Genomic DNA, 12,880 nt, shown 5'->3' with positions numbered 1-12,880 from the left:
TCTAAACGTTAACTGGCCGCCGTCAAACCCCAATCTTAGTAAGTTAAAGTTGTTGATATGTAATAGCATGAAGGACCAAATGGTCAGGTCAATAGTGATGGACTCGAACAAGAGTCTTGAAAGTTGAAAACAACGTCATTCCTTTATTTAATGGAATCACAACAATTTGACCATCAGAAAATATGGCCGTTGGTTGAGTGTTTGATAGTAATGGATATTGGAATCTTGAAAGTTGAACTCCCTTATTTAATGGACTTGATAGAGTTTGCCTATCAGAGAAAATGGCCGTTGGTTACTGAGTAATGATGCTAGTCTTGAAAGTTGAAGCTACTTCACTTCATTCTTTATTTAATCTTGGACTTGAGAGACAAACCTGACCATCACAGAAAATGGCTTCTTCCTCTTCCTCTTCCATGGTTCCGTCATCGTCTCTGACTCCGGTGATGAAAAAGGGAAGATTTATAAACTGGTCGGAGCTTCCTTCGGAATTGACATCATCAATCCTGCAAAGGCTAGGCGCGATTAAGATATTGGAAAACGCTGGAAAGTGTGAGACTGGATGGTTTCAAGAAGACTCTTTGATGGTCCCTCGGATCGATCCCCTTGCTCCCTGAGAGGAGTGCGAAGAGCCTTGGCGGCTTCAGAATCGAGCAAATCCCTGTTCGATCCGTACTTGTCGACTCTATCCAAAATCTTTTGGATGACGAACCGCGACTCGAGCACAAGAGGAGACAGAGAGAGGTCCTTCTCTGGAAGCTCGCCTACGTCCAAACGCTTCATCTCAGCGTCGTAATGCTTCTCTAGCCCGGCGTAGGTATCGATGTCCTCCTGAGGGATGTTCTTACCTGTTGCCTTCATCCCTTCGAGACAACGCCTCATCCCTCGAGCCTGACCGAGCATGCACCGCGCGTCTTCAAATTTATCGCGACGAGTCTCCCGATCCTGGATCCTCTTGAAACGAACGGCGCACTTCCCATGCATCGCCGCCATTACCCGGATTCGCTCATGAGTAACCTCGTAACGACGCGAATCCCTTAGACGGTCCATCTCCTTGGAGTGCGCCGAGTCGGCAGCAGCCATCTTCTTCTCAAGGGTCTCCTTGTCGCCTGCTAGTTTGGCCTTCTCCCCCTCCAGTTTCTTGACCAGTTCCCGAGCTCTCTTCAGCTCTTTGTTCATGGCAGCCTCTTTCTGGAAGAGTTCCTCCCGAATAACCGCCTCATCCTTTTTGCGCAGCATGTCTTCCAAGGCACGGGTCGCTTCCTTGCCGTTGCGCCTCTGGCTATCGATCGTGGCGTAGGCTTCCTTCAGCGCCTTGTCGTACTTACCGACGACTACGTTCCAGTCTCCTTGGCTCTACAACACGACATCCAAAGAGTTAAAAAATAAAAAGGTAGTCAGAAGGAGACGAGGAACGTGCACGGCAAGAGATTCGCCCTTACCCTGACCGAAGAGCCGGCAGCAAAGGTGTAATCGTTCTGGAAGACAAGGTCCTTCACGAGCGGAAGATGATCGGAACTCCCTCGAACCTGTCGGACGAAGCGAGCGCATTCCTTGTTGCTGCAAACAAGGGGGTATCGCGCTTGTAGATGAAATCAACTTTATCCGGGCAGAATCCCTGGACTTTCTTCGGCGCATCCTTTTTCTCCTGCGGAGCTCTCAGGGGAGGCTTGTTCGGTTCCCCCGCATCTTCGCGCGCTGCTGTCTCTTCAGCAGAAGTAACAGCAGTCGGAACTTCTGAAGTTCCTTGCTCAGCATCTGTCGCCACCTCCTGCTCCGAGGACCCGCCGGCGTCCTTCTTCTTGCTCTTCTTCGACTTCTTCTTTTTCTTTGCCTTCGAAGAAGCCTCTTGGGCTCCTTCTGCTCGATCGCCACCAAGAGAAAGATCCGGGACACCACCATCGTGGGAACCGCCACTCGGCTCCAAGGCTCGGAGTTCTCCTTCCTCCACAGAGGAAGCTCGAGCCTCGACGGGATCCTTTCGCGCCCGTTTCTTCTCCGGCTCGGTATCTCCGCCTGCAGAAGTCTCCTCAGGCTGCCTCTCCTCGGAAGCTGCGAGCTCCTGTCTCTTCTTCTTGCTGCTCTTCTTCCCCGCGAGCCGAGTCTCGACATCTAACTCGGTCACGTTTGGGTCCCCCAGATCGGGAGAATCCGTGTTTGCAGCTTGATCCGGCTCCATGAACCCTAGCTGATTCTCGACGATCAAGCTCAAATCCGGCAACTCCCTCATGGCTCTTGCTCGGTTTATCTCCCTTTGTTCGTCCTTGTTGAACAAGTTAATCCTCTTCGACCTCTTAGTGATGATAGGAATCGTGTTCGAACGCCAAACCTCTGCAAGACAAATTGGAAACAAGTTAAGATCTCCTAAAAGGGACCGAGTAAAAGAGAAAGATCCGAAAGACTTACGTTGTCTAATCCGACCAGCCGACTCACGGATCCTACTGAAGGAAAAGTTGTCCCAATGATCTTGTTTCCGAGACGCAACCACCCGAGCACTCTCCAAAAACTCTTCCTCGTATTGCTCGGAATTCGAATGAGGAACTGCAAAGGCACAAAGGAACAAGGTTCAGACGCGCAAAACAATGAAAGACCAATCGATATTCTATACCAATCTCATTGTTCCATAGAACACGGTAGCCAGTCTTCAACGGCTCCTCGAATGCCGCCCGATCGGACTTGACGTAAAAATACGATCGCTGCCAGTTGTTCGTCTTGGTGGGGTAGCCCGTCACCACGTTGTAATTAGGACGTATTTTCAACGAGATCAGGCCTTGATGTATCTTCACCGAGACCAACTCCTCGAATGCTCGAACGTTGAGAGCAACGCCGGCCTCCGCCCCGATAACCACCAGCGCGACCGCTAGTCGCCAAGCTCCGTTCAGGAACTGACTAAGTGCGGCTCCTCGGCGCATCGTATAGGCGGTAACGAGCCGAGGAATCGGGAACCACAGCTTCGTATCACCTTTGAAATACGACTCGTACACGCACTGGTATCCCTTCGGAGGAGACCAAGGCCTCTGGTCCTCCCTGGGGATAATGAATGTGACACCGAATGCCTTACGCTTCCACAGAAGCCTCGATACCGACTTAAAGGTGGACCAGGTTGGCTCGACGTTTGGCCAATCCTGCCCTTCCACTACCTAGGGACGAATTCGTTCTGGGTCGAGTCTGCGCTGATCCTCGAAGATTCCGTCCGGATAATAACAGCTGGGGACCATCGACTCGGTAATCGGGTCATGGCCATCGTCATCTCCACGAGATGCGACCATCGCCTCCGAGACGAGCACTCGCTCATTCCTACTCATGTTCTCCGTATCCATCATCGCCTCGCGATGAGCTGCCTCCGCGCTACCGTCGGATCCGCGGACTGTCTCTAGATCGCTGTCGGACCCAACCATATCCACAGTCATCTTTCCTTTCTGTTCTCGAGAGAGTCGTTTGCTCGTCGACATACCGAGTAAGGGACCTTAACTAGAGAGCAAAAGTTAGAGAGAGAAAGGATAGAGAGAGAAAGTACCTGATAACTGAGAGAAGAATGAGAGATCTCGAAAGAAGTCTCCTATTTATTGAGAGGGGGAACGCGCTTCCTACGAGGCGCCATCATTAACCCTACGCGGGCCTAATTGGGCATGTCGGTGGGCTCGCGCGTCATCCCCAAACGCGACGGTTCGACTCCTCGACAAAAACCTTAGTGACGTTTCGACTTCTCGATCAAAAACCGATGACGGTTCGAATGTCACATCACAAACCAAACCCAATCAATTTGACGGTTTTAGAAGGGCCCGCCTGAGATACCGAGCATACGGCATATCGGTTACTCGTCTGAGAAACCCAAAAAAAAAACCTCTCCATCGGCGGTCCCTCATTGAAATTAGGGAATCAAAAGATTGAACCTCCTATTCTTCGAGTCCTAACTAACTAATTCGCTGCGATCGATTGCTCGACTCGACAACGAACTAGGGGGACTTACTGTTGGGGATGGATTGTCACCACCCACAAGGCAGCGAACAGGAGGCCCATTACTATCGCTCAAAGGATGATCGGCTCGAAGCCGGCTCCCGACGAGTCGCGACCCGGCTCGTGACCACTTTGGATAGAGGACGAGCAGCCGAAGACAGCGACCAAGCAGCTCGGGCCGAACAGTTGTCCCGACTGGGCCTGCAAGACAAAAGGCCCATAACGAAGAGGACGAATTAGGTCAAAGCTAACCGACCTAAGAGACTATATAAGGAGTTGAGGACAGGAAGGAACGGGATGACCACTTAGACACACAGACTTGCGGCTAGATTAGGGTTTCCATTACTCTCTTTATATCTCGCCGCTTTCTCTTGTACTTCCGCCTAGGAGCTTTCCGAGCATCGACTAGCCGGCTTTCTTACTCTTGTACCCTCGTTATTCCGACTCTAATAAAACGTCTTTATTCATCCCACTCTTGAGTTCTTTTATTTTCTGTTGACCAAACTCACCTCAAACAGGGAGTTGGAAAAGAGGTGTTCGGAGAGGATCAAAGTTGTGAGACACCCTAATGACTCAACTCATGATTATCCTATTAATGCAACGGTTATTGATATGGATTCAGATGAAGACGACCACCTTAATTGCTATGACTTTGACAATTATGACTACGACATGTATTGATATGATACTTTATGATGACCCTCGGTGAGAACTTTAATAACCTATCTATGCAGTTCTGTATCTATGTAGTTTTCACTGTCCTTGTCTTAAGTGACCTTGGTAAGAATTTCTTTTGATTTTGCAAAATGGTTTATTGTCTTTCTACAAGTACTTAACTTTATAGAAGTTTGAAGGATATGTTATTGTTTTACTTTTGAGTTAAAGTTTGTGATTATTCTGAAAATTATAGAAAGCAGGCCTTTACTGATGATTCGGCTAGAAGAATCGTCATAAAAATTTGGGAAGTTTACTAGAAGGAGGCAAATTACTTCAGTAATTACTAGAATAAGTCTTAAAAATTTAAAATTACTAAATTATTTTTATGGTCAAAAATACCCTTTTTATAGTTGTGATCAAAAAGGTATATTACCAAATTGCCATTTAAATTTTAAAAAAATTCTCGACGACAGTTTTATTTAACAAAAAAACAAATCTGTCGTAATATAAATCTGTTAATTAAACCTGCTGTTAAATTTAAATCTGCTGTTTACTTGGTAGCAGACTTTTGAGTCACAGCAAATTTTTTTGAGATGGCTGATTTATCTGTCCGATTTGATGCTATCAATAGATTTATTTGTTTTAATCTATCGAATGAAGTGACAGATTTTTTTAAAGTGGCAGTTTTATATTTTATCGATTAGATTTTTACAACCGATTTATATTTACGTTCAGCCGACTTTTAATAGGTAATAGACATAGATTTTTATGGCAGATATGTTTGTTCGATTTAAATATCCGGTCGATTTTTATTTTCATATGGTGGCCGATTTTTTAAATTGCCATCTTTGGCGGCAGATTTTTAAAATAAATTCTAATTACCAGATTAACACAAACTTATTTTGGCAGATTTATCCACCCGAATTTGTGGTTAAGTGGACAAATATTTCTGTTTAGTTTTAATTAAAATCAGTTTTAATTAATTTTAAATTTTGGTTTAAATCAAGTTGTTCTTGGTTTAAATTAATTTAAACTTCTGGTTTAAAAATCATATTAGACCACCTTTCCAATTAGGTTTACGTTCTTTGTCGTCTTCTTCTTCTTCCTCTTACCTCTCATTCATAAATTTTGGATCTACTTTCATGGAAATCTACAACATCTTTTAATTCACGTTAATTGGAGAATAATGGAGCACATGATTCGGGGAAGTGGAAAGTTGAGAAAACTAAGTGGTTATTTGAAGTAGATAATGATATAGATAGCATAATAGTTGCTGCATATGAGGACACTCGATTTGAGGATTTTGTGAAGATCATATTTGAGGATTATGGAGATGATTTTGCAGAAAACGACTTGGAACTGAGGTACCTTATTCCAAAGCAGAATCTACACAATCAAAGCATCAACATACCACCTGTGAAAATAGGAAATGATAGACAGTTTCATGCATTCTTGGATCTTTGCAAATTCGAGAACGTTCGGCTATGTGTGATGCATATCTATCTTAACTATGGGAGTTCGTACAACTTGAAAATACTTGGTGATTTGACCATTGGATACATAGTTCCAATATGAGGTAAACATCATATCTCAATATGAAATATCTTCATTGTATTCACAGAAGTAACACAAAGCAAAGATATGCAAAACAGAGAAGTCCATAACTCAATATTGACTGACCAGAAGGTCCCCTTTAAGGGAAGTGTATTCCATTACATATAACTGATCACAACAAGATGAACTCACTGCCATATCCATGGCCCTATCTGGTAGAACCATTCCTGTTGGGTTTTCTGTTGGTTGCACTCTCGGTAACCTTCTTGCTGTCCCAGTCAAAAGAGAAAAGGTATAACAGTATTTAGTACTACTAGAAGCAAAAATAAAAACACTGTTTGAATTTGAATCTCAGAGTGTAGCGATATAGCTCACCTATTTCATAGAATATCTCCTTGACATTAGCTGCGGTTTTTGCTGAAGTTTCCATGAAGAAAAGACTGTTCTCCTGAGCATATGTTTGCGCCTCCTACACAAAAGACCATTAGTGTCAGGTATCAAGAAGTAGGCTTAGCAGCAAAATAATCAGAAACCAAGAATAAAGTTGTCGAAACTGTAGGGAAATATTTAGGAGTGAGTGATACTAAACTTATCCTTAATGTGGTGGTCGAACAACCAAATTGGTGCAATGAGCCAATATTAACTTGTTAAGGGCGAGAATATCAGGTCAATGCCAACTTCAATGGGGATGCATATCTATCTTAACTTGATAAAGTGTGCTCTTGTTCGGTAATGGTAGAAATAACACAGTATGAGAGTTCTTCCATTTGAAATTAACATAAATTTACTGTCCTCGCATTAAGAGAATTACAGATTAAAGGTTTCCAAAATCAAGCAAACACAGAGAAAAATAAATTCAATTTCTCAAATTGGGAATTAGGGTTCTCAAATTTCATCATAAGATTAATCAATCAATCTTTAATAACAACAACCTAGATCCGCAAAAATGAGGACTTACAGATTCAATTAACTTGGAATTGATGGCAGAGATGTCACACAAGCTAGCGGCGGAGTTCAGGTCGACACAGAGATGGAGATGACGAACGGCGGAGTTGAGGCTGTGACCCAGGCGAACGGCGGAGTTCAGGTCTCGACGACGAAACAGAGATGGAGTCGACGAACGGCAGAGACAGAGATGGAGACGACGAAGGCTTTGTCTGCGTAAGGAGAAGAAGACCACAAAAGGTTGGAGACGACGAATGCTTTCTTCTTTTTATTTTATTAGTTTTTATTTTGTATTACTATATTATTTTTTATTAAATTAGAATGGCAAACTTGTGGTTAATGTTTAGAAGGTTTGGTTTTTGGTAAATTTAGTTGTTTTAAATTTTAATCTAGTAATTAGAGACTAATGTGCTTTATCCTAGTAATTAGTAGAATGATTAGAATTAGTCTAGGTAATTTCTCTAAAAATTTACCTTGTTCTGCTTAAAACAAACACAACAAGAAATTTAAAGATCAAAACTACGTTAAGTAGGGCTGTTTTCCAACGTTTAGGATGTTCCCGGTTAGTCTTCGGCTATTTTTATGTAACTAAAGAGGCCCAAAGTTCGCTGAATAAAATTATTAAATGGGCTCAATGTAGACTAGCCATTAATGGGCCGGTTCATCAGGTCAACCCGGTTCCTGAAGAAAACCTAGGTTTTGTAACAAAGGGGCAAGATTTTAAAGTTGTCAACTTTCCGACCAAACCAACAAAATCGTCTTTCTTTCTTCGCCATCGCCGCTAAACCCTGAAGCCAAACCATAAACCCTAATCTACATCCCTTGCTTTCACTGAGCTACAGAGAGACAGAGACAGAAAAGAATGAAGTACCCGAAAGGTGGAGGCTTTAAGAGAGGCGGCAAGAAGGGTTCGAACGATTCGGATCCCTTCTTCGAGCAGGAGACCAAGAAACGTAGGAAAGTCAGTTACGACGACGAAGACATCGAGTCTATCGACTCCGACGCCGAAGAGAACGGCTTTAACGGCGAAGATAGGAAAGAAGCTGATGTAGCTGAGGAGGAGGATGAGTTTGCAGATGAGACGGCTGGTGAGAAGCGGAAGAGGTTAGCTGAGGCGTATCTGCTGCGAACGAGGGAAGCTCAGAGGAAGCAGCGTGAAGAACGTGATGATGACGAAGACGATGAGGATGATGAGGATTATGATGGTGATATTGTCAAGACTTTGATGAAGAAGCAGCAGGAGGATAGTGGTAGGGTTCGAAGAGCTATTGCATCCAGGTAATGAATTGGTGAATTAGGGTTTATGGGTAGCCAATGTTTTAGAGAACCGATTGAATTGTGGAAGCAAGTTAGTGACTTTTTTTTAATCATTTGTTGGGTTTTGAAGAATGGTTTTACTGATAAAGTTTAAGTCTTTTTTTTGAATGATTCAGTATTCATGACCCATTGAGTAGTGATGAGTTTCGTACTAGGGTTTATAGGCAGACAGTGTTTTAGAAAACCCATTGATTGTGATCTTTTTTTTGTAATTTGTTAGGTTTAAAGATTGGTTATATAACAAAGTTTAAGTCTTTTTGTATGATTCAGTGTTCATGAGCCATTGAGTAGTGATGAGTTTTGTATTATTGTTAAGCAGAAAATAAGATAATGAATGAACTTTGGTGAATTAAATTTTTACTGTTTAAGAAAACTGATTGAATTGTGAGGCAAGTTAGTGATGTTTTACCATTTGTCAGGTTTGAAGAATGGTTGTACTGATAAAGTTTAAACCTTTTACATGAATCAGTGTTCAGGAGCCACATAGTATTGATGGGTTTCGTATTAGGATTTATGGGCAGACAGTGTTTAGGAAGCTGATTAAATTTAGTTTTTACCATTTGTTAGGTCTGTAGATTGGTTATACTGATAAAGGTTAAACCTTTTCTTTTTTATCCAGTGTTCAGGAGCCACTGAGTAGTGATGAGTTTAGTATTATTGTCAAGCACCGAAAATCTGTTGTATCTGTTGCTCTCTCTGATGACGACACTAGAGGGTTCTCAGCTTCCAAAGACGGTACTATTGTCCACTGGGATGTATCTTCTGGTAAAACTGACAAATACAAATGGCCTAGTGATGAAGTTCTGAAGTCTCATGGGATGAAAGTGAGGGAGCCTAGGAGTAAAAAACACAGCAGAGAGTCTCTTGCTTTAGCTGTTAGTTCTGATGGTCGTTACTTGGCGACTGGTGGAGTTGATAGACATGTTCATATATGGGACGTTCGTACCAGAGAACATGTTCAGGTAAAATGATATAATCCTGTTTTGTTTTTGTGGTTTCTTCCGTCAAGTCTCAGCTTTTATGTGTTTGCAGGCCTTTCCAGGTCACAGGAACACTGTTTCTTGCTTATGTTTCAGACACGGGACTGCAGAACTCTACTCTGGTTCTTTTGATCGAAGTGTCAAGGCCTGGAATGTAGAAGATAAAGCTTTTGTGCAAGACAGTTTTGGACACCAGGATGAGATCCTAGCCATTGATGCGCTAAGGAAGGAGCGTGCACTTACTGTTGGAAGAGATAGAACCATGCTATTACACAAGGTAAATATGAAACACTATTGTGGGAGCTGTATGTAGCCATCATCATGTGGTTTCTGTTATTCTGTATTTTAGCAAGTCTTGTTAATGTGATGACAGATGCCTGAGGCAAGCCGTACGATATACCGTGCACCTGCATCTTCTCTTGAGAGCTGCTGTTTCATCAGTGATACTGAGTACCTGTCTGGTTCGGACAACGGAACTGTTGCACTTTGGGGAATGCTAAAAAAGAAACCGGTGTTTCTCCTCAAGAATGCACATTCCGTTATTGCTGATGGAATCGCCACTAATGGTAAAATTCCCTTTCCTCTTCTCTCTGATGCAATTTAATCTTAGTTACAGAGATTCATGATGCTTTGTTCTTTTTTTTTGTAAACCAGAAAATGGTGATCATGATAATGTGGAGTATAATAACTCTTCCACGAGTTCTTGGGTCAGTTCAGTTGCTGTTTGCAGAGGTAGTGACCTTGCTGCATCTGGAGCTGGTAATGGTTTTGTGCATTTGATGGCTGTTGAACCAAGTGCCATTCGACCTTTATTCAAGCTTCCACTGGTAAATTTTCTTTACTCTTGTGTTATGTTCATGCATCTGTTGTTTCTGAGAGTGGTTAATAGAAAGAACAGTACAGAGAGTGGTTAAGAGCTTGTTCATTCTAGTACAAAGAGTCACTTCACCAAGTAGTAAACTCACAATGTTTTATTTTATCATGTTCCAGACTGGATTTGTGAACTCCATGGCTTTTGCGAAATCCGGTAAATTTCTGGTTGCTGGTGTTGGACAGGTATGTAGTTAGTTATCCTCTCGTCTTCTTCCTGTTTTTTTCTTTTGTTCTCTGTTTGTTTTTTTGTGAAGGCTAATCTCAAAACTGTGTGTGTTTGTCATATGGATATGGCAGGAAACGAGATTTGGAAGATGGGGATGCATAAAGTCTGCGCAAAATGGTGTGGCAATACATCCCTTAAGGCTGTCATAAAGATTTCATTGGGAGTTGGTTTAAAGAATTATATTTTTGAGACTCAGTTTATGTAATGGCTATTGCAAGTCTTTTCAGCTCTTAAAGTTTTTGCTCCCTTTTTGTTTGTTTTATTGTACCCAATTTTTCTAATACAAGAGAGAGAAGAACTTTAACGTTTTTGAGGTTCTGATGATACAAAGAGATGGAGAATTACATCATTTATATAAAGACTGTACTGTACCTAGATACGGAGTCTAGTTTCAAAAGACGACACCATGACTAGTTATACTGTACTGCTGAAGGAGATCGGAAGGGAGCATTTTGTAGGAGAGAGAGATGTTCAGGTGCTTGATGATGATGACTTCATTTTAATCGGTCGGTATTAGATGTGTCTTCCTTTGAAGATATGGTTATGTTTACTTTTAGCTGGTGGATCACATAGTTGCTTCTTTTTTTGTAATGAATCTGGTTGTATTTGCGTACTGTTTTATCTGTGGGGATGATTGTGTTTTTTTTTGTCTCTGCGTGTTTGAGCATGCTTGTGGAATCAAACGCTCAGGTACTCCTGCCCGAAAAAAAAAGAGCTGTGATGCTCCTGCCCGAAACTGCCCAAATTTAGAATTAAATAATTCTTTATTTAAATACGAAAATTTATTAAAAGACCACATGACCAATAGAAACTTGCATAATTACAACCCAACCAGGACCATTTCGCGGACCATCCAGACCCGATCTATGAAATTCAGATATCTTTCTCTATAACTTTCGAAATCTTTGTAAGAATTGGTGTGATTGTAAATATTGGTGAAACTGTACATCGTAATAAATCATCAACAATATTCTGTATATAATACTAAGTTGAACTAAATTTAACTAAATCGCATTTTTAGATTTCAAATGTTTTATTATGTTATTTTTTGGACAGAGTTGTTGTTATTGATATATTTATTGAATTTTGAATTTAAAAAATAGTTTATATGCTATAAATAGATTTTGGCCAAACTTAGAAATGTTGTACATATTTAATAAAAGTAGAAATGTTGTAAAAAGTAAAAATGTTGTAAAAGTTGATAAAACTAATCTCCAAATGGCTAGTGAAGTTTATTTGTTAAAATAAAAGTATAAATGTAGTTAATTTTTTAATGATATATTGAAGTTAAAATATACAAAGATTAGTTTATAGAGAGAAACTAGATGATTGAAACTAGAGACATTACATTAAGTCAAACATAGTGAAAGTAGATAAAACTACATGCCATAAACTCGAGAAATAAACACCACAACTAATCTTCAATTGGCCAGTTGGCAGCTATCAAGTGAATTTCATTGCAGAAGTCCCAAACTTCACATTGCCAGAAACAACGATCGCACTTCCACTGTGTTGTTGATCCATTATAGGAGACTACAAACACCGGTTCTTCTATTGCGGAGGAGCGGCAGCAATCATTTGAGAAGATGGGATTCTTTATTCTTTCAAGTAGTGACATAAACTCTTGAGGTTTCTCGTAACCCCAATGGCCTGTGGGTAAAACAGTCTTGATCATGCAATTCATCCGATGAACAAACTCACGACTAAAGTTAGGATAATTGTGAAACAACCCTCCATCATCTACACTAAACGCTAAGTTCAGCATTCCATCTACAAACTTGGCCAACTCCAATCCTCTCTCAGCAGCAAGACGGATTTTCTCTATTCCTTTATCAAGTAAATGAAGTTGAAAGAACTCATGCATACCTCGTAGGTAGATGGCCTCTGGATTACCGGCTTGGTAGCACCTAAGTCGGAATGTTCTTACAGCATTAACCTCTTCAATCCAATCATTAAAGCCAAAGAGATTAGCAGATTGGTAGAAGTAGTCGTCTCTGCCTATTTGATTGAACCCGGAGAAAGCAATTCTAGCACTACCGAAGTCCCGGATGTGGTTTGTTGCTACCTTTGAGAGAATCTTATGGAGGATGGAAAGAGGGACAGATTCCAAGTAGAAGTTCGACATAGAGTACAAGGATGATGAAAAACTTGAGAGATATTCGTTTAATCGAGTAAATGGAAAGATTTACGTGTTATTTATAATAGAGATAAGATTGCATTTACTATCCCACTTAAGGGTGTAATTTGATAGACGGCTTAAGACACGACTTTTCACTGCAAGTACAGGGAATAAGAACAGGTATGTTTGAATAAAAATAGGTGTGTTTGAATAAATGAAACTATGTAAAAAACATTAGGTGAGAAAACTAAGAAA

At 41.3% G+C, this 12,880-nt stretch overlaps 2 protein-coding genes and 1 long non-coding RNA gene across 3 annotated transcripts; 1 reads left to right on the top strand and 2 right to left on the bottom strand.

The window, feature by feature from the left end:
• Nucleotides 1-522: 522 nt before the first annotated feature.
• LOC108844854 (meiosis-specific protein ASY2-like) lies at nt 523-3,407 on the bottom strand. Its single transcript, XM_018618142.2, has 5 exons — nt 3,213-3,407; nt 2,606-3,137; nt 2,404-2,538; nt 1,517-2,328; nt 523-1,353 (listed from the first exon to the last, which is right to left on the bottom strand). Exons 1-5 carry the CDS (start codon nt 3,405-3,407, stop codon nt 523-525), a joined length of 2,505 nt encoding a protein of 834 aa, XP_018473644.2.
• A 2,778-nt stretch (nt 3,408-6,185) lies between these two features.
• LOC108832898 (uncharacterized) lies at nt 6,186-7,384 on the bottom strand. The gene is made up of 3 exons (XR_008940235.1): nt 7,124-7,384; nt 6,541-6,634; nt 6,186-6,434 (listed from the first exon to the last, which is right to left on the bottom strand). It is a non-coding gene; the product is annotated as an uncharacterized LOC108832898 (long non-coding RNA).
• Nucleotides 7,385-7,826: 442 nt separating this feature from the next.
• LOC108847881 (U3 snoRNP-associated protein-like YAO) lies at nt 7,827-10,814 on the top strand. The gene is made up of 7 exons (XM_056997168.1): nt 7,827-8,388; nt 9,047-9,389; nt 9,460-9,684; nt 9,781-9,973; nt 10,062-10,234; nt 10,398-10,463; nt 10,578-10,814. Exons 1-7 carry the CDS (start codon nt 7,973-7,975, stop codon nt 10,653-10,655), a joined length of 1,494 nt encoding a protein of 497 aa, XP_056853148.1. The 5' UTR covers nt 7,827-7,972; the 3' UTR covers nt 10,656-10,814.
• Nucleotides 10,815-12,880: the final 2,066 nt, after the last annotated feature.

The sequence above is a fragment of the Raphanus sativus genome, unplaced genomic scaffold, assembly GCF_000801105.2.
Source record: "Raphanus sativus cultivar WK10039 unplaced genomic scaffold, ASM80110v3 Scaffold0528, whole genome shotgun sequence".
NCBI lineage: Eukaryota > Viridiplantae > Streptophyta > Magnoliopsida > Brassicales > Brassicaceae > Raphanus > Raphanus sativus.
This window is presented reverse-complemented; position numbering and strand designations above follow the sequence as displayed.